The sequence below is a fragment of the Bombus fervidus genome, chromosome 12, assembly GCF_041682495.2.
Source record: "Bombus fervidus isolate BK054 chromosome 12, iyBomFerv1, whole genome shotgun sequence".
In the NCBI taxonomy this organism is placed as follows: Eukaryota; Metazoa; Arthropoda; class Insecta; order Hymenoptera; family Apidae; genus Bombus; species Bombus fervidus.
In genome coordinates, this window is record NC_091528.1 from 11,704,068 (window position 1) to 11,729,993 (window position 25,926).

Here is a 25,926-nt window from a genome sequence, read left to right on the forward strand (position 1 = left end):
ATCAAAGTCTATTAAGGAAACAGTACGAAATAAATAGAAAGATCTATGTATACGTTCTAACTGTTCAGAATTCTATTTAAGATATATACAGATAGCAATAATGAAATAGTTCGTTTAAATTTTTCTCGGAACGAAGCAATAGCTTAATATGTTCGAACTAGCAAAGTGAATTTTATTACCGATAACTCTAATAAACAAACACACGATCGAGAAAGAAGAACGAAAAAGAATTTCAAATACTATTTAATTTTGTTACAATAATGTATAATAAATTAATAAGCGAACGACTGTTAATAACACAAACCTAATAACAGCGCACGAAGGTAACGCAATAAGAGCGGAAATACTATGCGAACAACGAAAATTAACAGGTCCTTACGCGACGACTTTCGACACCGTAATGACGCTCCCCGCGTCACCTTTGTCGCTCAAATGTCCTACGAGTGGGGATATGTGTTCATATCGCGACAAGTCGATCGTGTCGAATCAACGAATTTCCTAATATTACAAAATGTCTATCTCTACACTGGCACGTTAACGGATACTTTAATAAATGCAATATAACTGATTCTAAAAATTATACTGTGTGTTACCGAAGACGCGACCGCAAAAATTTTCTGAAAGAAAATCTGCATTAGTGGGTAGAGGAAATAAATTACTCGTTTTTCTTTCTTTACTAAAATACTCTTTTTCTTCTTTTTTCTGTCGAGTGCTTGTTTACAAAAATACTGCTTCTTTTTAAACTATGAATTAATTACTATTCATTTACCACAAATAGTATCCTATGTCGTATCAAAAGTACGAAAATATCAATTTTATACCAAGAATACGAAAAAAGATATATAGCTAGTATATTTCATTAGAAATATTTTTCGTGTAAAGTATTTTCTATTATTGTCAAATATATACTGTATGAATATTTCATAATACAACTGATTTGTAAAAATTATCCGCCAAATTAAATGTTTGCCATTACAGATTCAAATACTTTGCGTATTACGTGACTTCGTTCTAATAAAACATGGCGCCCTTTTTCTGACTGTTTAAACAAAGCTGCGCAATACGAAAAAAAGACGATGCGCAGAGCCTGTTCAAACCTATTTGCGATAAGGAACTTTCTCGAACGAAATAGAAATTATTGAAAAAGTCGAAATAACAATATTATCACAGACAATTTACGAATAATGGAGAAAAATGAAAAAGTTATTTGAATTCTTTACTCAAATGAAACAGAATTAAGATAATCTATGTCAAACTAATGTTAATGTATTCGAAATAAAAAGAAAAGTAATTTCTTTAATATTGCATTTTTCATATTGGTATTTTTAATAAACCGTGAATTTAGAATTTGTCATATTACATATTAAATTACGTTAATGTCACGAAATATATGCGAGAAACGAATTCAATTGAATACTGAATAAATATTGCCAATTATTCAATTAAATAGAGAAAACAAACGTATAAATACGTTTGCATTCCTCGAAATAAATAAAATATTACCACAAAGTTATAAAATCTATCTTTAATCATCATGGCATCCTTTTGACTTTCATCTCATCCTTTCGAATACCGCAGCATGCCTCTAATGCTTGGAAGCTTCCCTCGCAATGAAATAATTGTAATCTGAACAAAAAAAAAGGAGCAAAATATTAAAACAAATGTATAAAGGAACAAATTATTTGAAAATAAAACAATGATCACGGTCAAGCTGCATTTTGAAAACTCATTGCACTAGCTACCGCAAAATTGGGCAACGAAAAAAAAAAGCGATCGAAGAAAAGAAAATAATTAAATAATAGATTACAACGAAGTATTGAGGAAGAACGTACAATTAAATGAAAATAACGATAGCGTGAGTTCGAACGGTAGAATAATGTCTACCAAAGTACCAAAGACACGGTTGGATATACGTCTAATCGCACTGATTGTCCACAATAAACGGACACCCCGCGTTCCGATTTACCCAGCGAACAAAGCAATACGTCTTAACTCCACGACTTTCGACACAAAAATGTCCCTGCCTCGCGGTAGAATTACCGAATTTCTAATGTAGTGGGGAGATACGGTAACACCCACAACCTAACCCCCCTCGCCATTCCACTAACTGTAACAGATACGCTTTACGGTAAACCGAAATTTCACACGCGTTACAGAATTATCATATCTCGATCAACAAACTATAGGAACCTTGCAACTAAATGATATAAGAAATATTCAATGTTTTGGTTTTTGCTCGGCGAAAAACGACTTGCTATGCGGGCATAAATAAATGATTTCTGGGATATGTTGATTGCTCTGTCACTCCAGACTCTAGGCTATATTCTCATATTGAATACAGATCAGTGTTATAGCCATGCTTAGCCCCGGATCTCGCTTTCTTGGGGATCTCCATATTAAAAGAAAGAACATACATTTTATTTTGCGACTATAACAAATAATTCACTTCTTTGTCTCAAGAAAAATTTTAAATTAGGAAAAAGTAGCAACTCTTTTAAGAGATTTTAAATATAGTACAATTTTGCGTCAATTTAAATTGTACAAATAGAATTTATTCAACGAATAAAGAAAATAATTAAAGACGTTGTTTTCTAGTATATGTACGTAGTAATTGCTATTAAGTTTTCTATACTATTTACTAATGTTATTCACCGAAGATATTTTAGCTGCACTTTGAAATTCAAGAAGCTAAGAGTGGAGGCGCTGAAGCCGGTGCAGTTTGTCGATGATCTTCGACGTATGTAAGCGGTTTTAGAAGAGCTTTATGTAGTGCAAAATATAGTACTCGATATATAACAATGGGTATTATAAATGACAAACCGAATCAAACCGTTAATGCGGAATCGAGGGAGGTGCAAAAATCTGACAAACCATTGAAACCTTGCTGCGCTTGTCCTGAAACGAAGAAGGCAAGGGACGATTGGTACGCAAATATATTTAAATATTCGAGAAAATAATGTTTTCACTTCAAATATCTTTAAATTAAGTTCGAAAATTTAGATGTAACAAGTAAAAGGATTTGTTAACGAAATCTGTGTAGCTGAATTAGTATGGTTTTATTTGCGAATTAATACATAACCTCATCTTAAAACACATCTTTTAGTACAATTGTATTCAAAAACATTAATTCTTTTTCAGCATTATCCTACTAGGTGAAGAAAACTGTAAAGATTTGATAGAAGCGCATAAAACTTGTATGCGGTCATTAGGATTTAACATATAAATGTAAATTAGCTATATATTAATTATTATATAATATGCTCAGGTTGCATTTTGAACGAAAAATGAAGTAAATAGCATTTACTTCGTGTAATTGACTTGGTATTTCTCAAAACAATGTTAACATACTAAGCAATTGGTTTAGAAATAAATAAGTTATTTTGTTTGTATCAGATGTATTGTTTATTTAAATTTCCTTAGCTGTGTGAGCAATATATAATATCGGATATGGAAATTGAGAAAGTATTCTTTTTTTTAATGGTGTAAAACAATCACGCATAAATTGGGAATTCTAACAAAGCATATATTTTAATTTCACATGTGAGTAATTTAAAGTTCTTTTTACACTTGCTTAACAATTCCATAGCTTGCTTTGCCTGAACATTCCAAAATATTGAACATATTCTTAATGAGCGTATGAACAAATATAATGCAAGTAATAATCGTATCTTTGCTGTCAGTCATAATTATTGCATCTGGTTATAGTGAGTAGAAAGACAAATGTTCACTCAATTAGTGCATTTTATAAATTATCAAAGCTATAAAATAATAATACATTTTCTTCTTATAATACCTTTCACAGTAACAAACATCGAATCTTTTGATAGTTTCCAAATTTTTTAAAGATAACAAACGTGTATTAATACAATTTATAATATACAATAAGTGTAATGATAATAACAGTAATAACGCAGATGATTATAAATATAATAATGTAAACAATGTAACTCGTTTAATCGTATAATATAAATAACAAATTAATGGACTGTCTTGCTCTCTGATCTTCTCTCGCAACATTGTTCTTAACTTATAAATTAACGTATGAGTAGTAGCCTTAATGTAATCCAATAATTAAATAGAATATCCGAAAGTAGTATGAAAGTAGTTGTACTTTATGTATGAGTGAAAGAAGTGTAATACAACGAAGAGTGTGTGCAAGAATGTGTATATGTATATAGGTAAATGTATATATAATATATGGAAATATGTCGTCTATTCTTGTAGACACTCCAAAAAAAAAAAAAAAAAAAAAAAGAAAAAAAGAAGCAATGATAATAGAAGTTGATTAGAGAATAATAATCTTTGACGGTATATAAAATTTGTTATCGCCACGCGCATTGCAATATGTCGTTATATTGATACTTTTATTGACTAAAAATTGACAACATCTTGACAACAACGTTCATAGAAATGTAAAGTACAAGTGAAAGAGAAGTTAAAACACGGACAATGCTTTCTTTAATGTTCTGATCGCGTGGAGTGTCTTCAAAAATATTTAGAATCGGTGATTAGCATTAAATCGATAACAGCATCACAGCTACGAAAGAGTCTCGTTCTCCAAGATCTGCCATGGCTTTTTTCGCTGATGCCACCGATCGGCATAGGACGATTGGTCGACTAAAAGTTAGCACAGCCTGTTCGGTGCGACGAAAATTGAGCAGAGCATTATGACCAAGGAATGACGACCGAATTGATTCTATCCCCCAAATTCATCGTGACTGTAACTTTCCTTTCCAAGCACACATCCCCTAATAAAATATTTTCAGGGCTGAGTTTGAATTAAAAAAATGATCGGTACGCGTAACATATAGACACCCCTCCCTTTTTTTTTCTTTTTTTTTCTTTTTTTTTTTTTAGAAAGTACAACTTTTATAGGTTCGTCGGTCAATTTTAACTGCAAAAATTCTGAACCACGACGCAGGCTTATTAGATACACGTGATTTGAGGAGCCAACGAATGACGGCGAAAATATGCAGGAATATATCGTTAAATAATACTTCTGCAACTACTACGGTGGAGCAAACCTCCTAATGATAAAACCTAGAACATTGCGGTCATGTAACTTTAAGGATGCTGGAGAAAATTGGTTTGAGGCAGTCTATCGTCTTCCCAAAAGATTTAATTCCTTTCCGGGCCAGTAAATCTCACCTATCTTGTGGCAACCGAATCAAACGTAATACTTTGCTTTCCTGAAGTTAGAGATGATTGATAATTTAATTTAATTAGCCTTCTTACAATAAATAATCACATCTATAACATCTATAAGCGAAAAGATAAGCAATAAACGAATAAATATATGAAAGCTTACGTGATACTCTAAGTCGGTTTCCATGATACCGGTAACAGCAACGACTTGATACTGTCTCGCTTTCATCGCTGCAATCGATTTGCGTACCAAACGCATCGCACCAAGTGCACTACTTGTACTGTTAAATTGTGCCATTTGTGCTGGACTATGGCTTGGATCGAGTACTAACATTGTTATTGAACCATCTCTTAACTGTTCTACTCCTATTATTGTTCTACTATGACCTACATACAATAATAAAATGTAGTTGTCTTTCCTAATTTCCTCTTTATCCTCGCTTTCTTAATTCCGTTGTAAGTCTTTACCTTGATGCTGCAAATAAAGAGGTGGCTTGAAATCATCGCACCGCTGGAAGTATTGTAAAACCCAATTAAACATTTCAGGATGTCCGCCATCAGAATTAGTTGGTGTATAAAAATCTACCAGCTGACACCTGTGATAGAAACACGATGTATAATGTGATTCTAAAAAAAGATGATAGAAATTAAAGGACATACTTTATTCTTAAACTAGACAACATTATGACTACTTCGGTGGGGCCAATCCATTTTCTGGTGTTCACCAATTTTCCTCCCAACTGTTCAGCTCCTTGAGTATCGAAACCTTGGGCCCAAGCCCACTCTATCATCTTCTGAAGTCTAGAGATCGACGGTATAGAACTTCGTAGTGGATTCTTGGTAGAACTACCGCTACCCAAACCAGAATTCCACGCTTTATAAACTAACTCGTTGTACCCTGTATGTTGCAAAAGTGAGGAAATTAACATTTGCAAATTTCTATAACCACATCCCCATCCTTTGTCTCCATAGGTAGTTGCATAATGGTCTACGGTAGAACACATCCAGGTGCTTAATACGTTACTACATGCTTGACTGACAGCCCTTATCTTGGAAACTAGCCCTATAAAGAATCGATGAAGTAATAAAAAGTATTCGTAACGTTATAAGTAAATAGATGTGGAAAGAAAAGATTATAACCGCGTGTACAAGAACTGCCATCATCGATGCCGCTGCTTTCAGCTACTCTGAGCTCGGTCTGCCTTTCGTAATAATCAGCAATCGTCATTTCGCCGGAATACACAGCCCGCTGCATATTGGTGACGCTTTGTTCTCTAAAATTCCCTTGATTGTCCATTCCGTATTGCGCCCTTAACATCTCAAATTCACGTTGTTCGCGTAATTTTCTAAGCTCCTTCTCAAGTCTTTCCATATCCTTTGCTAACATTCTGTCGGTAGACAAGTCTGGAGTTATAGGAGATGGAGTGCACTTTTTACTGAAATGTTCTTCAATGTGTGCAGTTAACTCGTCGTTGCTTTTAAACGAGGTACTGAAGCAAACTGGACACGCAGGTGTATCACTACCAACGGTTGCCTGAGCTGACTGGGAAGCCGCACCATTCGCAGGGCTTTGTAAAAGAAATACAATAATTTTGATTTTCAAATCGTGCCAATTTACTATAGACACAGCTGGTTATTATGCACGCAATACATATAAATCTTACTTTACCTCAAGATGTCTTTGTGTTCTATGTTAACATGTAGCTCGAGATCAGAAGAATTTGGGAAAGATGTGACGCAGAGTGGGCAGTTGAAGACACCATCGCGCGATGGTGGAGATTCAGGTGGAAAGGACGGCGATGTGAGATCAAAATGTTGTCTGTTGATATGCTCTTCTAACCTTAATGGACTGTCAGAACTGTAAGGACACATAGGACATTCTTGTACTGGAAGTTTTGGCGAAGCATGGGAACGTAGTTGCAAATTTAGGCCTGAACGCAGCGGAGACCCGTGTCCAGCTGCACCTTCGATAACTGAAAAGATATTCTGGATTATGTCGTATCACGGACTCGAGCTATACCGGTTGAAACTTGATCAAATTTCTTAGTACCGTTATTAACATTTCCAATGTTATTATTGTTATTATTATTATTCACATTTGCACTAGGAATCTGTGGTTCCACTTTTGGTATTTCTTGCTGCTGCTTAACACGTGGACTGAACGAACTGCTCCAACCATTTTGAAGAAGCGGAGGACTTGGAGACATAGTTGGAGAAGGACATGGACCGCGACATTCTTCGTCTCTTCTATCATCCACTAACGAATCATCATCGATAAATGCCATCATGTCATTCTCTGGAGTACTGTAACAATTGAGATAAATAGTTATCATCATACATAGATACTTTAGATATACACTGATTGTAAGCGATACTTGTATGTTCACAAAAAGAGTCAAGTATTTCTTACTTTTTACGACGAATACCTAATTCACATGCTGTTTTCTCTTTGTAGTCTTTTATCATGTTTCATACGATTCATTTGATTCTATAGTACTGTCTACACATGGCCACTACATACTTGACAAACGATAGTCGAATAAAGACTAGGAAGACTACGTATAACAAGAAAAATATTAGAAAAAGTAACTAGGATTAATGGTAATTTAATGCTTCTTCGGCGGCATCGATTCATCCATGGTTAATTCAGTAGTAAACAAACCGGATCATCAAACACAGAAGGAAATAGCCCGTAGATAAATATTTTCGCAAAGAATTCAGAAACTCTGTATGACGGAATAGAGAATGTATACAAATATGTAGTAGCGCGACATCTAAGGCCCATTTTTGCCGCCATTTCTCCTCGCAATCAGAACAGTTTGAACGCTTTATGACGTATTTGAAGGATATTTATGAAGAAAATCATATATACAAGATTAGAAAGATAATTACACCGTATATACCTTGGTGTTAGATAATCGAGATGGGCACTGTTAACGTGGGTCAACATTTCCGTCGGCGAAATTTCGCCTAAATCGCAAAAGGGGCAATTTGCGGCTCCTTGAAGGTGGTAGAAAACCATATGAGATCTCATCTCTTCGTCATTGAAACCTTCCAGGCCGCAAATTTCGCATGTGTAATTCATTTCCGGTGGTTTACTGGTCGCCATTTTTATTACATGCAATCAAATCACTCGCTGACCTATAATAAAAATAAAAATGCAAATTATTAAACTGCCATTTATTGAAATCGCTCGTGCAAGATCCTAATCAACGTGCATGGAATCGTGCGTCCGTGTTGAATCGAGTCTTAGCATCCGATAACTCGGCAATTTAAAAAACAGCCGTATCGTACAACGAATCAACCTTTAAACGATCCAACTAACTTCGTCACAATGGTTAGAGATACATTGCCATTGAAACATCGCACCGGACGGTACTCTTGTCGACGAAACCAATAGTAGAAGAATTTAAGCAAAGTTTTAGACAAAGTAACTCGCGACGATACATGAAAACTGCACTGTCGAGTATTTTCCTCGGAGAATCGATAATTGAATTCAGGGTCGCGTACAAGCGATTGTACCGCGGTTAACCGTTGGGTTTCTCGCGAACGCGAGATTGTCAAGCGGTAGCGCACGAAAACACCATAACACGAGCAAAACTAGCGTACAGGCTCGTTTCCGATGCACCGTGTCAGCTGATTTAGTAGAGGCAAAAGCCCGCACAGCTCATCCGTGATGCAACGATTTCCACGAATGGAAGACGTTTGCCGTAGTTCCGTACCGTGTAAGAGGAAATGCAACGCGATCTCTCACCTTTGCTTTATCACCTGAATCCGTTTTTCGCTGCGGTGTTCGCGTGTCAATCAATGCATTTCCGTTGCCGGCGAGAATCCCATGGCTCTCGTTCCGCAAACAAGAAAGTTTCGACGAGAGGGAATCGCGACGACGATGGCGACGTCGACGACCACGGCCACAACGGCCAGAGAGAATCACAGAGGATCAAGAGGAGTGCACACTTTCGATGTCGTTTTTCCAACCAAGCGGAGTTGGCGTATCTTTTCGTTCGCTCGCTCGCTCGCTCGCTCGCTCGCTCCCGAGGAAACTAGGCCAACCAGTGAATCGCAAGAAGAAACGAGTACACGTTAGGTTGCTGGGTTGGGTTGACCCATTTGAGGTCGCGGTTAACGCGTGTACTCTCGCACTCGCGCCTCTAACGCTTCCTTGATATCCGATACCCTCGCACTCACCCAATTAATAGCATCTGTTTGAGCGCGCCAACCTTGCAATCCCCCTTTTTTTTTCTTTTTCCACACTTGTTTTACACGTAGCAAGGCGTCCGTGCAGGCCGTGCAGGCGCCTAACACGGCGCCTCATTTGCCTCCATATGACAGCGCCAATCCACCCCGACACTTTGACGGAAAGAGTTTATCGTTCCACCACCCCACCGCGTCGATTCTCCGCCACTCGCTTGTCCGGAGGGTTGCGTTTCTGTAGAGCGGAAGGCGCTGGCCGACGGCGCCACCCTCGAACCACCCGACGTCGCACGCGGTCGGTAAACCTTTCCTCGCTTTTCTCCCTTAAATTTCTTCCCGATCTCGTTTACGAACGTTTAATCAGACAAATTTAGAACATTGCTTACGATCTTATCGGAATGTGGGCTTGATATAATTACTTTTTAATAGTTTTTAATGTCATCTGTTTGATTCGCCGGTTCGAGCGGAATTTCCGCTTTCGTATAGTTTCGCTTAAATTCACTTCGAATCGAATCTACTCGAATCGGCGAAGCGACGACGAACTTGCGTTGCGTAGCGAGGAAAATTTTCACGACGACAAATAGCATGTATATCGGGTTACGATGACAACGCGCTCAATGGAGGCACCCTTAGCGCGCAGGCTCGAGATATTTGAATCTTATTTATGATACTCGGCGTTTATGTTTCCGCGTTACGAATTTCAGCTTTTAGCCGTAGTATTTTCAGCTAACTCGCTGGTTGTGCAAATAACGAGATCTATCGAGAAATCGCGATCATCTAAATCGTGGCTATCGACGATCTTAAAGGTTAGCCCGAAAGACCTGAAATCCAACCATCGCGAGAAATGTTATCTCCGATAGTCAAGACGTATGTAAGAAAATCATCCGTGTTTCGACGAAAATCTAACCTGCCTAAAAACTATCAGTTTTTTACCGTTCTTTCCTTTTGACCTTTTCGTTCACCCGAGATATTTTTCTACGCGCGAATTCTTATTCGCGCCGGCTCGATGCGTTCCAATTTCTCTCATTGTATTCCCTATTGTTCGTCTGCGACTCTACGACGAGGTTTTCCATAATGACAAGCCGGCAAACGGTCTGGACACGGTGCATTATCCGAATCGCAGAACGCAATCAGCTTTCAATGGTGAGTTGATTTTCGCGAGTGACTCGAAAGCGCTGGCTGGTATTTCGATGATTCGAAGAGTCCGATCGATCGTTCGTTTTTAACGCAAAGCCAAAGGAGAAGCTTCGTTAGGCGAATGTTACGCTTGCGATGCAACGAATGAAAGAAAAATGGAACTGGCATCACGCTTGTTCGTATGCTTGTTCGTAACGTGATCAAATGGGAGGTAGACATTTGGAATTCTGATCGTGCTTAAGACATTCCTTTGGCACGGTAGAAAACGCGCGACAAATTTACGCGAGAAACTCGATTTCTCACGATGCCTGGCAAGGAGTAAGCTGGTCCTCGATTTCTGTCCGATGGTCGATGCTAGTTCATTGACATGCAGCCGACGATTGACGGAGGATGCAATGTTCACAGAACTATTTGGTCTTTCCCCTTGGTCACGCGCTCGCCCTATCCCTCCTTCTTCCTTTCGCTCGTTCGAAGGGTGCGTGAGTCAAATACTTGAAACGCGCATGCACGGAAAGTAAATCGCCGGCAAATTTATTGGACACCTTTTCCACTCTGCACGACGATCGATTCGATTACCACGAATTTCGATTTGGCCAATTTTTCATTGAAAAAATCGGTCTTTCATACCGTGTACAGTTCTCGGTCATCGAACTACGATCGCTCAGAACTTTCGACACGTTTTACTCTTACTCCTTTACTTTACTTTTACTTTGCAACTTCTCTAGACTCTAGAATGTCGTCTAAAGATCATAGATCGTGATAGTATGCAGTAGCGTGTAGCCTATAGTAATAGGAAATTGGAATTCATCGTCATTGGCGCTCCGATAGATGCATAACATACCGTCCAATTAATGCTCGCCACTGGATAATTAATAACCACTGCGACTACTTAAGTGAGTTAAGCCGAGCCGAGCAAAGTCCGCATTGCAAAAACGTTTCTGGCACGATCTCCCATCGATGGAATACGTTAAGACCAGCCTCGTTCCTAAAACAACTGGAAAGACCTTCGTGGTATTACTTGATCAGAGGGTATATGTAGCACCCAACATCGAGGAGATTATAATAAAAAAAAAAAAAAGAAAAAGTCGTGTTAAATTTTTCCATCAAATTTTCGAACGTCGAACGAAAATTAGAAAAATTAAACGATTCTACAAATACAATCGTTACGGGGAATACAAGGTGGATAAGTAAAAAAAGGAAAAGACAAGCGATTGCCCGTTTTTGTTACGAACCAATTCGATTACCAATCGCCGAATGTGCCGAGAGAATTAAATTCTTGTACATTAATCGCACGATCGTCGATTATTTCTACAGCGTAGTATCGTATTGTTGTAGTTGACAATTGTAGCTTAATATTCTCGAAAGGGACAGCATTTGGGTTAAAGTAGATGTTCGGCGAGGAAATTGTACGACGATCCCTAACCGCGAATGTCGTTGGTAATGGTCGAAAGTGTTACGACTGACTCGTGAGCATCGCCAAGATAATGCCATCAACCGTTCATTTTGCAAATTAGTCGCCGAGCGTACCAAGTAATAATGGTCTTTATAGCGTACAAAGCGGCGACGATGCTGCGACGATGCTGCGACGTAAACCGGTACACATTTGCAGAAACTTTGCGCGTATTTATCCATGTTCGACGCTGGAACTGGTTTCATCCACGGGTCTTTTTTCCTCCCGTCTATGGACTACGAATTTCCCTTGCCGAGCTTTCGTATTTTCCTGCAAGGCCGCGCGCGGCCATCTCGCCTCGCGAATTCTAATTATACGACCGTACGAATCGTATGATTACCGACGATAAAATTGTTATCGCAAATAACGGTCCGATGCGTTTGGTGTGCGCGTCCACGATGAAATAGCAAACCTGCTCTAAGGGATAAAGCGGATAAAGATGCAAAGGAACAGAGAGAAAGAGAGAGTCGAGGAGGAACAATCCGTCCGCAGCCTACGTGCGGATTGAAACGGATTTATCGACGGAATAAATTAATAAATTACTCGACCATCGAGTCGATTGCCTTCACGAGGGGTTCGAACGGAACCCGCGTCCCACAGCGATGCATCCGAGTGGAAATTTAGTCAATGAATCTCGAGATTATTCTATCGCGCAACTTATATTTCCACTTTCCATCGCATCGATACGGGATATCGCGTTTTGCCATCGTAATTGGCTCGCACGCCCACGCAAAGGCAACTTGATCTCTTTATTTCGTATTAAATCTTACTTAGATACATACGTACGTCGAGCGACTGAAAACGGTACCGTACAAAGAGCACAGTTATCAGAGAATAGCTTGCGATTGCTAAAGTGAATCACATTCTGTCAAACATCTTAGTAGAACGAACGATATCCGTGTTTGGACGATAGTCGACGACGAACGAATGCTTGCTCGTAATACGTCTCAATCGCTATCAGAGGAAGTACAAACGCGGGTTATCAGTTTACCCGGTGCAGGAATGTGGCTTTCTGACCCACGCCACGGGCCGAGCTGGTTCCTTCGAATTTATGACTTTCGATGAGATCTCGCTTCGACGTACGGTCAACGTTCGCTCAGAACGGTGATAATCCGTTTGCCTGGAGATAAGGAAATCGACCAACGATCGATACCAGCTGTACGACTCGAATCTTGTATCGTGTCATCCTCTGTTTCTCGCTCCAATAACGCGCAACGTTAACTCAACTTCTAAATATGAAGATATGCAACGATAACTTGGAACAATCGAGAGAGAGAGTCACGAAGCTTCTTGAAGCGAACGGCGAAAAAATGCATACCGAGGATCGTGTAGGTACAGCCTGAAGATGTCACGATCACAATAGCAGTTGCACTGCGTGACAACGACAACGGCAACGACAACGACAACGACAACGCGCCACGCGTCTTTTCCCTCCTCCCACACGCAATCCCTCTGTCTCTATCTCACGTTCGGGCCTGTCCTCTCTCTCTCTCTTTCTCTCTCTCTCTCTGTCTCTTTCGATGTCTGGTCTCCTTCTTCCTCTCACCCACTCGGTCGAGTAAAAAGCTTACCGAAGCGGAGAGCCGAGGCCACGAGTGCGACGAAAAGCTCAGTCGCTCGCGGACTGCGCTCCAGTGCACTTGGTTTTCGCGCGAGTCCGCTTCTCACCGACATGCCAACTCTGTCGCTGTCGTTCGCAATCGTTCGTAGATTTCGCGCGCCAGTTGTGTTTTAAGATGCGCCGATGGTGTCAGTGATCATGGATCTCGAGACTCGACCGCGATTTCATGGAAACCCGCGATATTCAACGATGCTGGTGATCGGGTTGTCGACGGTGATGTTGACGGTCATCGTCGTCGCCACTCCTTTTCTCGACGCTGTGCAAGGTAATTTTCTATTTCATCAATTTTTTACTTCGGTCGCGCGATTCGCCGACACAACTCGAGCTTTCAACTTTAGGAAACACCAGAGCAACGAAACATTAGTTGGTCCAATTCGCCTGGTCGTGCCGCTAGTCCTGTTATCGTGGCGCCAGATGAACCGCGATTATTTTTAAAATAGTTCGTGTCAACTGATCGGTCTCGCTCGCTCGGACTCCGCTAAAATACAAATTCAACGAATCTTTGTCATCTTTCTCGTCAGAGACGATATCGGCCACAACTTCTGGCCACATGTGCGCACTTGCCTTCCTTTCTTTCCTCTCCCCCCCCCCTCCCATCTCCTCCCCCGTTCGCTTCTCCTTCCGTATTAATTCTCGCCGCTTTTGTCAGCCTTTACTTTTTTCAGCCTCTTGCGCCGTTCGATTCGCGCGGTCATCTTAACGCTCTCCCTTCTTCAACTTTATCGTCAACATGCTCGAGAAGCGGCCAGCCATTTGTTTATCTAGTTGCCGTGTGGCTAAGTACGCTGAAACGTGGACGGAAACTCTCTTCGCTTCTCAGGCGAATCGACGCGACAAAAAGCGCTCCTCGCCTTGGGCCGGCTTCCGCGATATTTCCTCGCTAATTGAAACTGCCACTGCATTCGTCGAACGTTCGAAACGATCGAAACGATCGAAACGAACGTACACGCCACCATCAACGAAACACTAGCGATTCGTGGAATTTCTTAAAAAATGCTCGTTCCGCGTTTCGTCGCCCGTCTGCCGATCTTTAATCTCTTTCTGTCTCGAAATTTACATGGTGCACGTGCGTGTGAACGAGCTGTCGCTAACGGTCCTTCGCCCCTGCCTCTCTTCAACTCGGTTCGAACGCCTCTTGTACAATAAGAGGAAAGAGAGTCACATACATACATACATACGTACGTACTTACATACATAAGCAGAGAGCCATTGGTGGCCGCGTATTCTCGTATATGCGTATATATGCGTATATATATGTATATGTACACATAGCATAGGCGTATAAGCGCATACGTATTCGTATAGGTTCGCGAGGTGATAACGCGTCGCGCATTTCTCCGATCCTCTCTCACCTTTCCGTTGCACGCGTGTTTCCTCCGCTCCGAGCGTCGCGTCAGCGTGACTTAATATCACGTTATCCGTTGAGAGCGCACGCGACTCGAATGATTTCGTGCTAATTGATATCTGATAAATTCTATGCCGAACCTTTTCTCTGTTCGAAGGGAAGGCGACCTTTATAGGTATACGTCTATCAATCAGCGTACTTTACGCACCGTGTAGCGACGAACGTAGTTTCTAACAACCAGCACCGATATTTACGCGATGCAACGCTAATGCGCTAGACAAGCAAGCTCTAGCTGTCGGTTTTATCGACGATCGAAAGCCGTCGTTTCGATAGAACAGGCGTTTGTTCCGCTGTTGAGAGTGGCCGTTTAACTCGCCGTTTAACTCGCCGTTTAACTCGCCGCTTGTTTCTATCAACGATACACACCTAGGCAAGACTTTGCGCCATGGCCAAGTTCCACCGATAAATCACGCGTAAAAGTTCTCGTCGTTCGTTCGACCCGTTGTGGTAGTCGCGATAAAACATCGTTAAGGTGTCATTCGATTGCAGTAATTTCAGGCTGGATGCGCCATCAGCGAAGGGCCATGAAATAATATCTGGTTGCGTGATGAACGAGACAGAAGAGAGGAAAAAAGAAGGGATAAGAGGAACGTTGTCCCGCTTCAGCGTTTCGCCGCTGGCTTTTGGCCGCGTTAGTACGCAAAACCAGCCGGATCATAGTAATTTTAACGCGTGCCTGTTTGCGCGTAAATCCTTTCTATGCCGCGCGTGCAATTTCGCCTGTCTTTCAGCTGGAAATTGGAACGCGACGTTGCGCAAGCGATTTATGGCAACACTACTCCGAATACATCGTATCGACCGATCCAACTTATCAATTAATGCCTCTTCCACTCGATTCGTCGTTGATCACTCGCCAAACGGATCTTTATTCGTCGAAATCTTTCCGATTTGTTCCTCGCCTAAGCCTTCTTCGTTTTGTCATACGCGATCGTCGTCAGAAAGTCTTCGTAACGGGACAGCTCGATCAGACACGACTGTGAAAGCAGAATCTAGAAATAAGATGACGCGCTATTTTTCAATTTCCTAACCGATTGCATCAACTATTCCATACTGAAACGATCGATTTCCATTTGATCGGGCCGATCGCTTATCGTTAGCTTCCTCTCGTCGTAAAGTGACGCGAAAAATTAAAAAGACGGTAATGACAGAAACAGGCTCGTCGTGCTATTCTTATCGATCATTGATCCATACCGTACTCTGTAATACCATACGGTAAACGTACTCTGTAGACGTTGGAATATTTTCGTAAACGACCGTATATCGTCGTGATAGACGATTAACGTTCTTGCAACTTTTATTCTACGATCTTTTACGAGCAACCGGCGAGCGACTTTGGCCGAACGATCCGCTCGTTTCTCCGTAAAGGACAAGATCTTTACCAACCGGATCGTTTAGTGCATAACATAACGATATCGGAGGACGGTTTACAGAGGATCGCTGATTTATCCGCGTCTCGATTTTCAATTTCTCAGCGTTGTCACGATTCTTTAGCGGTAATTAAATCACCGTCGATTTGGACAGCCAGAAGACGCGTCCCGTTGCACGATTTTCGCAACAGTGTTCGCAATTAGACGAACAGTCGGAACCTCCTGAAAGATTTACGTCGGTGCTGTTGCGCTGGAGATTCCGGGGCAACGATTTCTTTGGACCGGTTGTCGCGAAACGCGTTGCTGAAAAAAGGAACGAGCACGCTGCGCCGCGCCGCGCCGAAACGAAGGGGTTAAAGGAGAACGCGATTCGCGATCGGCAGGGCCCTGACACGGTCCACCAACCAGCAGCGTGTACATGCAGCGTAGAGAGTGTTGTGTAGAGTGTAGAGTGTAGAGTATAGAGACATACTCTGCCTTTCGATACATGTCCGCGGTGTGTCGGGAGAGTGCAGAGATAAATAAACACATAAAACCGCTGTGACAGCTTCACGCCGGATAAAAACACGTCGAGAGACACTCGGTATATAGTATCTCGATTCACTCCTTTTTATCTCTCCTTTCTCTCCTTTCTCTCCTTTCTCTCCTTTCTCTCTTTCTCCCATCCTTCGATAAAATGCAATTCTATGAAATCACTCGTCTATATTCGATCGATCCTCTTCCTCTCTGTCGCCTTCGATAAACGTTGGCAAGCTCGACGACTGTATCAATTTCTTCCACCCTTTCCACTATTGTCCGCTATTGTGTGCGATTATATTTCCATTCAGCTACCGAGAAAGCGCGTTTACGCCGACGATATAACTTGCGCCTGGTGCGACGAATCCTTCGGAAGACGAAAACGCGGACTCGTCGTATATCGCGTACTAACGTACACGAACTAATTAGAGCTGATCGAACCGGCGGGTTCAACGAGCCAACAATGATCGTTGATCGATCGACTATGTGTACCCTATCAGTCTGTGCACAAACGGGATACTTTGTCACGCGTATACCAAGAAAACATTTACTCTTTAACTTTGCCACTAAATCGGCAAATAAAAATAGGATCGATGGAATTTTACACGCGACATACCTACGATTCTGGAATAAACGTTGTTTCGAATCTATGCGAATCGTCGGTTCGTATGCAAATTCGTGCAAGGTTTTCCCACTTCCTGGCTTATCTTACATCTGCTGGAAGGATTATCATCGTTAGGCGTGGGAGAATCGTGCGAGTTTTACGAGTGCAACGACGTGGATGTCACCATTCGCGCACGATATGGCAATGGAAGGCGCAGCTGCGAGAATAGGCATGGCCCTTTTATATGCAACTATACTGCGCTCTCACCCACATGCGCGATACGCGTGGCATACGCCAAGACATTCACGTTGACGCGTTTCTTTCGATCGCGTTGAAACAACGAGCTATCGCGTATTTTCTAACCCTTGAGAAAGAAGAAAGAGAATCTCGATGCCTGATTCGTTATCATCATCATTATGGAATAGACAGCGATATCGAGAGAGAGAGAGAGAGAGAGAGAGAGAGAGGAGGGAGGTCTGAGAGATTTCAAAGAAGATTCTGAAAACTTTCTGAGAACCGCTTTTAAACTTCAACACCGAGTTCAAAGAGACAGAGGTTTCGCTCGTTCCATTTCATCCGGCTGGATAAAATTAAGGGGACTTTCGCAGCTTAGATCGGGCTGGAAGTCGAATGGCCGCAAACGACGTTGGCTATTTTTGTGTCGTTGCTCGAGAGAAGCCACAAACCCGTTACGATTTCAGGGGACGCACTTGCCACGGCGAATTTCACAACTCCACCACCGATTTAACCACCGACATCAAAGGCCATTTTCCTACCTTTCCTCTCTAATCTTTCGAAATAGGTTAACGATTCTTCGATTATTTTTAGCAATTAGATTACGCGATGATTTCTCAGACATAGCGAGACAACTCGCGCGTCCCTCGTGAAATCGATATTCGACAGGCCCCAGCTGTTATTTCTCTGACGAAAACGGGCAACCTTAGCCTCGCTTTTCCTATTTCATCAGCTGCACAAACTTGTCGCGTGTTAAACTCTCCTACGTTCCTACGCTCCTACGTACTGCCTGAAATAAACGAATAAAAAGAAAAAAGAAGGTAGAAGAAAAAACGAGGAAAGAGAAATAGGCTGCTGCTGACGACGAAGAGTACACGATATACGAAGCGAGTCACGCGGGCAAACATAGTTAGCCGCAATTTCTGTCTGACTGGTGTCTATTAACTTAATTGTGTAACACGCTTCGAACCCTCTTCTTGTCTCCAGGCTCTCCGTGCCTCGTGTGCATCGTTTATCGTGTGCCCGGCATCCACGATTTCGGTCCTCGTTCAAAACTCAATTCCACCGGAGACTGGACCCGCATATTATATCCGTAAAGTCGTAAAACATCGCTTACGACTTACGACACGAGTTACGCGCGACTGCCGGCATCGAGGCATCGCTCACCACGTGTCTACGTTCTCACCGTGAGATCATTTAATAAAAATAACGTTCGTGTCACGAGAAGAATGGAAATTGCAGAATGGATATAACGAAATAAAGATCTCGACGCTTTAAGGGATATTATAGAAACGTCTACTCGTATCGAACTCCACGTACGCATTATCCGTAATTGTATCGTTCAAAGGCAGAGCAACGAGCGCTTGATAGAGAAATTGTTCGCATTAGACGACAGATTTCTTTCTCGGATCACACTTTGCGATCGTTGAAAGAAATTGTCGCAGTTACGTCCGGCACTGCGATACTCGAATAATCGTTAAACGACGCGATACACAAGTTCAATTTCTCGATCCATTCGCGAACGATGGCGTTGTAAAACGATATAATTAGAAAATACGTGTTCTAATATACGTAATATGTACAAAAGCGACAGCTTTTCCAAATACTCGAGACTTTCGCTATGTAATCGTCCGTCTTTTTGCCTTTTCCAAGGGTCGTTCGGTCTTGACGCGTCCCGCGTACCCTCATCCGGCACCATAAAGGCGGATCCTTCCTCCTTCCAATTGACGTAACGCAGGACACGCGTCTGTTTCGTGTCTAAGGAAAAGCGGAGAAAGGATCGTAATACGCGACCTCTCGATGGATCATCGCCATGTGTTTTTGCGTCTACCGAAAAGATCTGACTTGCGTCTATGCCTTATTTGTTCCAGAGATGTCCTGCTGTTCCTTGGCTGCCGGATCTTGTCGCAATGTCTGCTCCAAGGTACCTCCTTTTCTCTCAATCTTTTATTATGCACCCGCGATCCCAAAGAGACACGAGCGATAGCGCTTCCACTCGAACAACAGAATAAACGGTTCCGCTGAATCTCGCAAAGGTGTCACGTGCTTCACCGGCAAACACAATCGCGTTACGCGCGAAACAGTAGCCGCAACATTTTCGAAACTATTTCATCCCCGTTCTATATCACTTGTTTCCGACAAATATTTTATATACACGCCTTATTTCCTCCTTACGATTAATTTTCGTTACACGTACGAAACGATGGCTAGAGAGACGTTGAATCAGACTGTCGTTTAGTAGCATTTCCGTTATTTTTCAGTAAAAAAAAAAAAAAAGAAAAAAAGAAAAAAAGAAAAAAAAGAAAAAAAAGTCGATCAAATTGGTCAACGTAAACGTATTTCGGAGAACAACGTCTTACGAATGCCGAACGCAGCGAACGAGCAACATAAAATTCGTCCAAACGTTCTACCGCGTCTATTAATTATGCGCGCGAAAGATCTCCGTGGGAATGTGAAAAAGATAATTCCGAGGAATATAATTTCACGGGGCGAATGCGATATCGCTGGCCGGCTGATAAATATCGGTGGCCCGACCCCGGCACGATAGAGGGTAGAAAATATGCCGCGTCCACGGATATATTAGGATCTCTCGGGAATAAAAAGGAAACTGCGCGAGAAGGACGAAGCGTGACGGTAGGAAAGGTGAAAGGAGAAAAAGAGGAAAGGCACGGTGGTTTTTCGACAGGGCCCCGGTTCGGAGCGACGCGACGCGACGCGACTCTACGCGGGGCGCACACGTGCTTGTAGCTTCTTTAAAAGTGGCTGCATAGGGCCCCTTCCGAGATAATATCGGGGACACCGGGACCCGCTGAGAGATTTACGCACGACTCCCCTCGGGGTCCCGGTCCGCTCATTCATACGCAAATATTACGAATTGACGGGCTCCGCATCCTCGACCAGACACCGTATCAATGATATCGTGTTTCCCCGCAATTTGTACCCGCGAAACCGAGTCTTCTCCGCATCGCTTCTCTTTCGCGTCTGGCAACGCGACACGTGGCTCCTCTTCTCCCTACAATTCTATGCGCTTTAGATTTAAGGCTGGCCTAACGATAACGATAACGATAACGACAACAGTCGATAAACATTTCAACTGCTTCTCCCGCCTTTTCTTGCGCGCACCGATGAATAAACGCGAAACGATCGATTAACAGATTTAGTAGTAGCGTCCGCTGAAAATGGCCGGAAACGGCCGCAAACTCTAACATCATCGTACGATCATGCATCGTGCGATGCCTGCGGTTATTTATATCCAGGCATGTTTTTACCCCCTCTAATAGTTGAATCAAAGTTAATAAAACCGCGACTTGCATTTCGACAAATCGTACATCGTGATAGCAAAAGTGTTCCAACAGTTAGAGACATTTTCTTGTAATTTCAAATGACGCGAACAACGCGAGTTTCTGCACTATTATGTGCGTTGTAAGATGTATTTTGAAATTCCATCGGCACCGTTACGACACACGTTCGTTCGATTATCGCGAATCCGAAAACGTATTTATACGTGTAAAAGATATTCGTATACGTAGATATTGTTCAAAAATCAGAGATTCTTTAAAAAATTGTTAACAATTTCATTGGAGAAATGTAAAAATTGCGGAATTTGATCAAACCAAATTGACGAAACTAGATCCGAACGAGGCATAGCTTTACATGCTACGCTTTTTACATAATTTACAACGGCGATCAGAATGCCTGGCATCTAGCTATGGTGGAAAAGTTTGGCGAGAAAAACGCACCCCTTTCGAAATGGCGACGAGGCTAAGCTGTGCATAGCTCCCAGAATATACCGCGACAGAAATACGTGCGTCGTCTCCGGTTCGCTATCGTTTACGCCCTTAACGTTTGCAACGTAGTTCGACTGGAAAGTTCTATTTAAAACCCTTAATTGCTCGATTATCGCGAATCAAAATATCTCTATCGCTAATAAATCCTTTGGTAAAGGATCATCAACGAAGAGACAGGAAGGAAAAACGACGATCGATTTAAACGACGAATTATATTAAAATACAAGCCGTAATCCGGACTGTGGCCAAGTCCTAACAGGACCCACCACACGCCGATGGATGGTCGTAACTTGTAACCGTGACGAGACTGCGGGATAGACCCGCGCGTCCTCGTACGATCTACGTCGATTGAATTCCGAATGAACGCCTAAATGGTACACAACAGTCGATATCCGTGCGGTGGTCTATTGTCATTCAGTGACCAGCAACAGGAAATCGTGGCGACCCAAGCGTACTCGTGTCCTTGATTCTTAATAACTTCTAACGCGTCGTACCTTGCATTTGTAATCGCGGAAATTCCCATCGACAGATATACAGCTGTCCAGTTTTTTTTTTCCTTTCCACTTCTCACGAATCCTTCCAATTTTTTCCCATCCATCTTTGTACGATAGACGTTCGAACAAGAATCGGAGAAAAAAAAAAGAAAGGAAGAGGAGAACGTTGACGGCAGCGGTGCTTTCAGATCTCGCTGGTGGCGTTGGGGGCAGAAGCAGAGGCAAGGGAGAACGCGACGCGACGCTTGCTGGAGTTCTGTTCCCTCGAGCTGGTAAGCCGTTTTTAATCGATCCTTTTAATCCATAGTCGACAGCCAGAGACGGTGTCGAATCTGAAACGATGCCCGCGACAATACGTTAGCGTTAGCGTTAGCGATTCGAGTGAAAAGGGACGCGGGACTGCAGGAGATTCGCGTTACAAAAGACTCTGGCGATACGCTTACCTTCTCCTTACGTTCCTCCACTCGGTTTTCATTTTCCTTCTTTTCTCTCTTTTTCTCTCTTTTTTTTTTTCTTTTCTCTCTCTCTCTCTCTCTCTCTCTCTCTCTCTATCTTTATCTATCTATCTCTATCTCTATCTGTCTGTCTGTCTGTGGATTAGTCCCTCAGCTTCAACTTTTCCTTATTCTTCCTTTCAGACGGTATTCTGGGGCTGCGTCAACACGACTCTGAACGGTGAGAGTGTCTCGACTCGATCTTGCTAACCTCCATTTCGCAGCAACGCAAAATTGTTAACTAGTTTTGTCCCGACAGAGGTAAAGAGACACGAGAATTGGACTGGTAGGGGTTGCTGTCACTTAGCGCTGAATCCAATATGCCGAACCACGTGCGCTCTCTCCGGATCCAGAAGGGATCTGAACGTATCCTGCCGGCCGAGCGACGAGCCTGAATTCTTCTCCTGTTTGGAAAAGCGAGAGGAAGCTGAACACTGTTGCAGCAACGTATCCGACGACACCTGCAGAACAATTTGCCAGGATTTGTTCTACAAGCCCGGAAAGATTTCAAATCTCAAGTTTTACAGTAGCAAGGGATGCTTCCATCAAATTCCAAGGTGCTTGAAAACATTAGTCGAGGCGAAACACGCCGAAGATCCGAAACAACGTAAGTACAAGTTGACGATTATTACGTCTCGTCTCGTCTCTCTCTCTCTCTCTCTTGTAATTCTGAATCCGTCAATCGTCTCGACGCGTTGATTTACATAGATCTACATTGCTGCAACGTGGCTACCAGCCCAGCCTGTCTGGAAACGTGCAAGAAGATCCTGCATACGGCGACGACCGACCAAGAGATCATGGACGCGTTGACGGACAAGTGCAGACCGGTTCTACCTCAGTCGCCGTTTTGGAGTTGCCTGCTCAAGTCTGGCTCGTCGAAGCCAGCTCGCCTACCTCTAGATGCGGGCAAATTGTCGTGCTGCACCAAAGCGATCAAGCCATCGTGCCAGAATCTGTGCTGGAGAGCGTTCCAAGCGGACTGGGAGTCCGCGTGGCTTCAACTCGACGCAGAGTGCTTGTCGTCGAGCCTGGAAGGAGAATTGAGACGGTGCCTCGAGGATACCGACGAACCGTGCGAAATGGGCTGCTCCGGGCTGTCCTATTGCACCCGATTCAACGACAGGTCGACGACACTCTTTAGGTAGAAACTCGGAGCGTTTCGGTTTGGACCGCGGCCAAACCTGCTTCCATTGCTTTGTACCGCTGCTATTCTTATTCCACTTCTCTACTCTATTTCCTCGTTTTCGTTGCTCCGTAGGAGTTGTTCGGCCACGGCTGACGAGGCAGCTAAATTGGAAGCTGATCACTGGGCCAGAGGTGGAATCGTTCGAGGATTAGGCGTGCCTGTTCGTGCCGCTGCTTCCTGCCCGCCGGAAACTTTACGCGCAGCCGCGTGCTTATTGCAGCTGAGACCGTGCGAAGCCAGAATCCACGAGACGAGACTCTGTCGAGAAGATTGCCTCGAACTGATGGCCAGTTGCGTGGACTGGTCGGCCATTAACGGTCCCCATACGGCAGCAACGTTGTGCGCCAAACTCTCGCCAGCTAGATCCGATGCCTCTTGCGTTTCTCTAAGACCCTTTTTAGAAGATTCCCATGATAACGAGTCGGTGATTCGTCTCGAGGACGACATCGTTACTCCTTGTAGGAGTAATCCTTGCGCTCACGGTGAAATCTGCCAGCTGCTTCATTTCACCCGACAGGCGTACCGTTGTCTACCAGCTTGTTCTCTCGGAGAAATGTCGAAACAGCTGGTACCCGTGGGATCCTGGGTACAGATACCGAGGTACGACCAACAGGGTTGTCTGCGAATCTGCCAATGCACGGTGCACGGTTTGGAGAAGTGCAGAACCTTGAGCTGCTACAAATTCAACTCTTGCTGGGTGCACGACCGTTTCGTCGCTCACAAGGCCAACTTCTATCTGGAATGTAACCCCTGTCACTGTTTCGAAGGCGAGTTCACCTGCTCGAAGAACAATTGCGACGAGATACGCGTACCTTCGTTGCCATGCGACTGTCCGGCACATTACGTCCCCGTTTGTGGAAGATTAGGCTTCACTTTCGCATCCGGTTGTCTGGCAAAGTGTTCCGAGATGTCCGCGAACGAAGTAGAATTCGGTAGCTGTTCCTCTCGTGACCCGTGCGCGTCGAATCCTTGCGACAGCACGGAAAAATGCGTCCCGAGAACCAGAGTGTGTTTGTCCAGGCTGCAGAAATCTTGTCGCCAATACGAGTGCGTTCCTCTCGATTGCGATCCCCGAGACGAGGCCAACGGTCCGGTTTGCGACAAGGAAAACCGTCAACATCGCTCCATCTGCGCCATGATTCGATCTGGGGCCAGTTTAGGCTACAGAGGACATTGTCTGGAGGGGTGTAGCTTACGTGGTCCCGTTTGCGGTACCAACGGAGAGATCTACACGAACGAGTGCGCAGCGTGGGCGGAAAGGACGGCGGTGGATTACTTTGGTCGTTGCGTGGCTGTCGGATTGATAGGCGACGAAGCCAAGCCTCGTTGCGGTGATCTAGTACGATGCCCTCGGTTAATCGAGCCGTACTGCATTGGAGTCACACCCCCCGGTGCCTGTTGTCCTGTCTGCGGTGGGGCGGCTAAGCTCTTTTATTCTAAAAAACAGGTACGTTATACTCTCCCTCTCCCTTTTACCTTTTCAATATAGCGTCGCGCAACGCCAAGTATTCTTATGTTCCGATGTTTGTCCGTTTCCAGTTGGATAGGATATACTACACGATGGACGAGGACGCGGACAGAGATTCGGTCGCGCTCGAGGTCCTGTTGTCAGCTCTGGCACGACAGATCCAAGTGGCAGAGTGCGCTCTTCGTGGCATGATGACGCCAGACCTCGACATATTCGTTATAGTACAGCCTACGTCGAAGAGACCATCGCCGCTACAGCTACGAGCTTGCGTGGCTGAGACTGAGAAACTAGTTACGAGAATTTCGGAGAGGAGCCCTAGGATCACGACGGAAGTACTGTTAGGAGCGCTCACCAGAGCGGAAATTGCTCATAGCTACGTATCAAGTGCCATGACCATTGGGGCAAGCGTTACGCGGCTCTTACTTGCAATTCTCCTTTATACTATAGTTTTGTGACACATACGGAAACGTACAAGCGTATAGGAGACACGTCGGTTGATCGGCGATAAACGAGCGATTCGTTTGTCGCATTTCTCAAACGTGCTAAAGCATTTCATTTACCTAGCGGCGTTACCGTTAGTCGCGGTATCGTCGAGTCCATGACTGTGATTCCTCTAGTGCCTAACGTAACATACAGAAAAGTAGCGTGTATTTTTCGTCTATCTTTTAATATTGCCAAAGAAAACGGAGTACGCGAAACATGTACAAAGACACATAATTACCCAGGCAGGAATTACCACGCCGCTAAACGATCGTTGAAGGATGATTATGTTGGCCGTTGTAAGCTGTAAATAAAGTTTCAGTCCTAACTTAAGTTACCAAAA

General features: G+C 43.3%; 4 protein-coding genes across 9 annotated transcripts in view; 3 read left to right on the forward strand and 1 right to left on the reverse strand.

Annotated features, from left to right (window-relative positions):
• Positions 1-25,926, forward strand: part of LOC139992629 (pre-mRNA-splicing factor SYF2) — a 76,041-nt gene that overhangs the window by 12,268 nt on the left and 37,847 nt on the right. The gene's annotated exons all lie outside the window — the stretch shown is intronic.
• Positions 2,701-3,389, forward strand: Cox17 (Cytochrome c oxidase copper chaperone COX17). The gene is made up of 2 exons (XM_074111984.1): positions 2,701-2,923; positions 3,139-3,389. Exons 1-2 carry the CDS (start codon positions 2,799-2,801, stop codon positions 3,221-3,223), a joined length of 210 nt encoding a protein of 69 aa, XP_073968085.1. The 5' UTR covers positions 2,701-2,798; the 3' UTR covers positions 3,224-3,389.
• Positions 3,503-22,148, reverse strand: LOC139992618 (zinc finger-containing ubiquitin peptidase 1). 6 transcript variants are annotated; one of them, XM_072013615.1, is made up of 9 exons: positions 21,956-22,148; positions 8,049-8,286; positions 7,196-7,449; positions 6,815-7,118; positions 6,286-6,713; positions 5,806-6,208; positions 5,614-5,741; positions 5,309-5,532; positions 3,503-5,189 (listed from the first exon to the last, which is right to left on the reverse strand). In XM_072013615.1, exons 2-9 carry the CDS (start codon positions 8,252-8,254, stop codon positions 5,145-5,147), a joined length of 1,992 nt encoding a protein of 663 aa, XP_071869716.1. In that variant the 5' UTR covers positions 8,255-8,286; positions 21,956-22,148; the 3' UTR covers positions 3,503-5,144. The 6 variants fall into 6 exon arrangements, with proteins under 6 accessions (XP_071869716.1, XP_071869717.1, XP_071869720.1 ...); XM_072013616.1 differs by lacking the exon at positions 21,956-22,148 and adding an exon at positions 8,900-9,655; XM_072013619.1 differs by lacking the exons at positions 8,049-8,286; positions 21,956-22,148 and adding an exon at positions 7,808-7,951.
• Reck (reversion-inducing-cysteine-rich protein with kazal motifs) lies at positions 13,465-25,926 on the forward strand. The gene is made up of 8 exons (XM_072013593.1): positions 13,465-13,812; positions 19,545-19,597; positions 22,144-22,227; positions 22,594-22,630; positions 22,709-23,056; positions 23,158-23,590; positions 23,708-25,082; positions 25,175-25,926. The coding sequence occupies exons 1-8, from the start codon at positions 13,671-13,673 to the stop codon at positions 25,556-25,558; spliced, it is 2,856 nt and encodes a 951-aa protein (XP_071869694.1). The 5' UTR covers positions 13,465-13,670; the 3' UTR covers positions 25,559-25,926.

What these genes read in the sequence shown, in the direction of transcription:
- Cox17 (XM_074111984.1), top strand. Translation starts at nt 2,799, where the DNA reads ATGGGTATTATAAATGACAAACCGAATCAAACCGTTAATGCGGAATCG. An exon ending in AAGAAGGCAAGGGACGATTG is followed by an intron (nt 2,924 to 3,138) that starts GTACGCAAATAT and finishes ATTCTTTTTCAG; the next exon opens with CATTATCCTACTAGGTGAAG.
- LOC139992618 (XM_072013615.1), bottom strand. Translation starts at nt 8,254, where the DNA reads ATGGCGACCAGTAAACCACCGGAAATGAATTACACATGCGAAATTTGC. An exon ending in CTCGATTATCTAACACCAAG is followed by an intron (nt 7,450 to 8,048) that starts GTATATACGGTG and finishes CAATTGTTACAG; the next exon opens with TACTCCAGAGAATGACATGA. An exon ending in GAACACAAAGACATCTTGAG is followed by an intron (nt 6,714 to 6,814) that starts GTAAAGTAAGAT and finishes TCTTTTACAAAG; the next exon opens with CCCTGCGAATGGTGCGGCTT.
- Reck (XM_072013593.1), top strand. Translation starts at nt 13,671, where the DNA reads ATGGTGTCAGTGATCATGGATCTCGAGACTCGACCGCGATTTCATGGA. An exon ending in GTCGCAATGTCTGCTCCAAG is followed by an intron (nt 19,598 to 22,143) that starts GTACCTCCTTTT and finishes CGGTGCTTTCAG; the next exon opens with ATCTCGCTGGTGGCGTTGGG. An exon ending in AGGTCGACGACACTCTTTAG is followed by an intron (nt 23,591 to 23,707) that starts GTAGAAACTCGG and finishes GTTGCTCCGTAG; the next exon opens with GAGTTGTTCGGCCACGGCTG.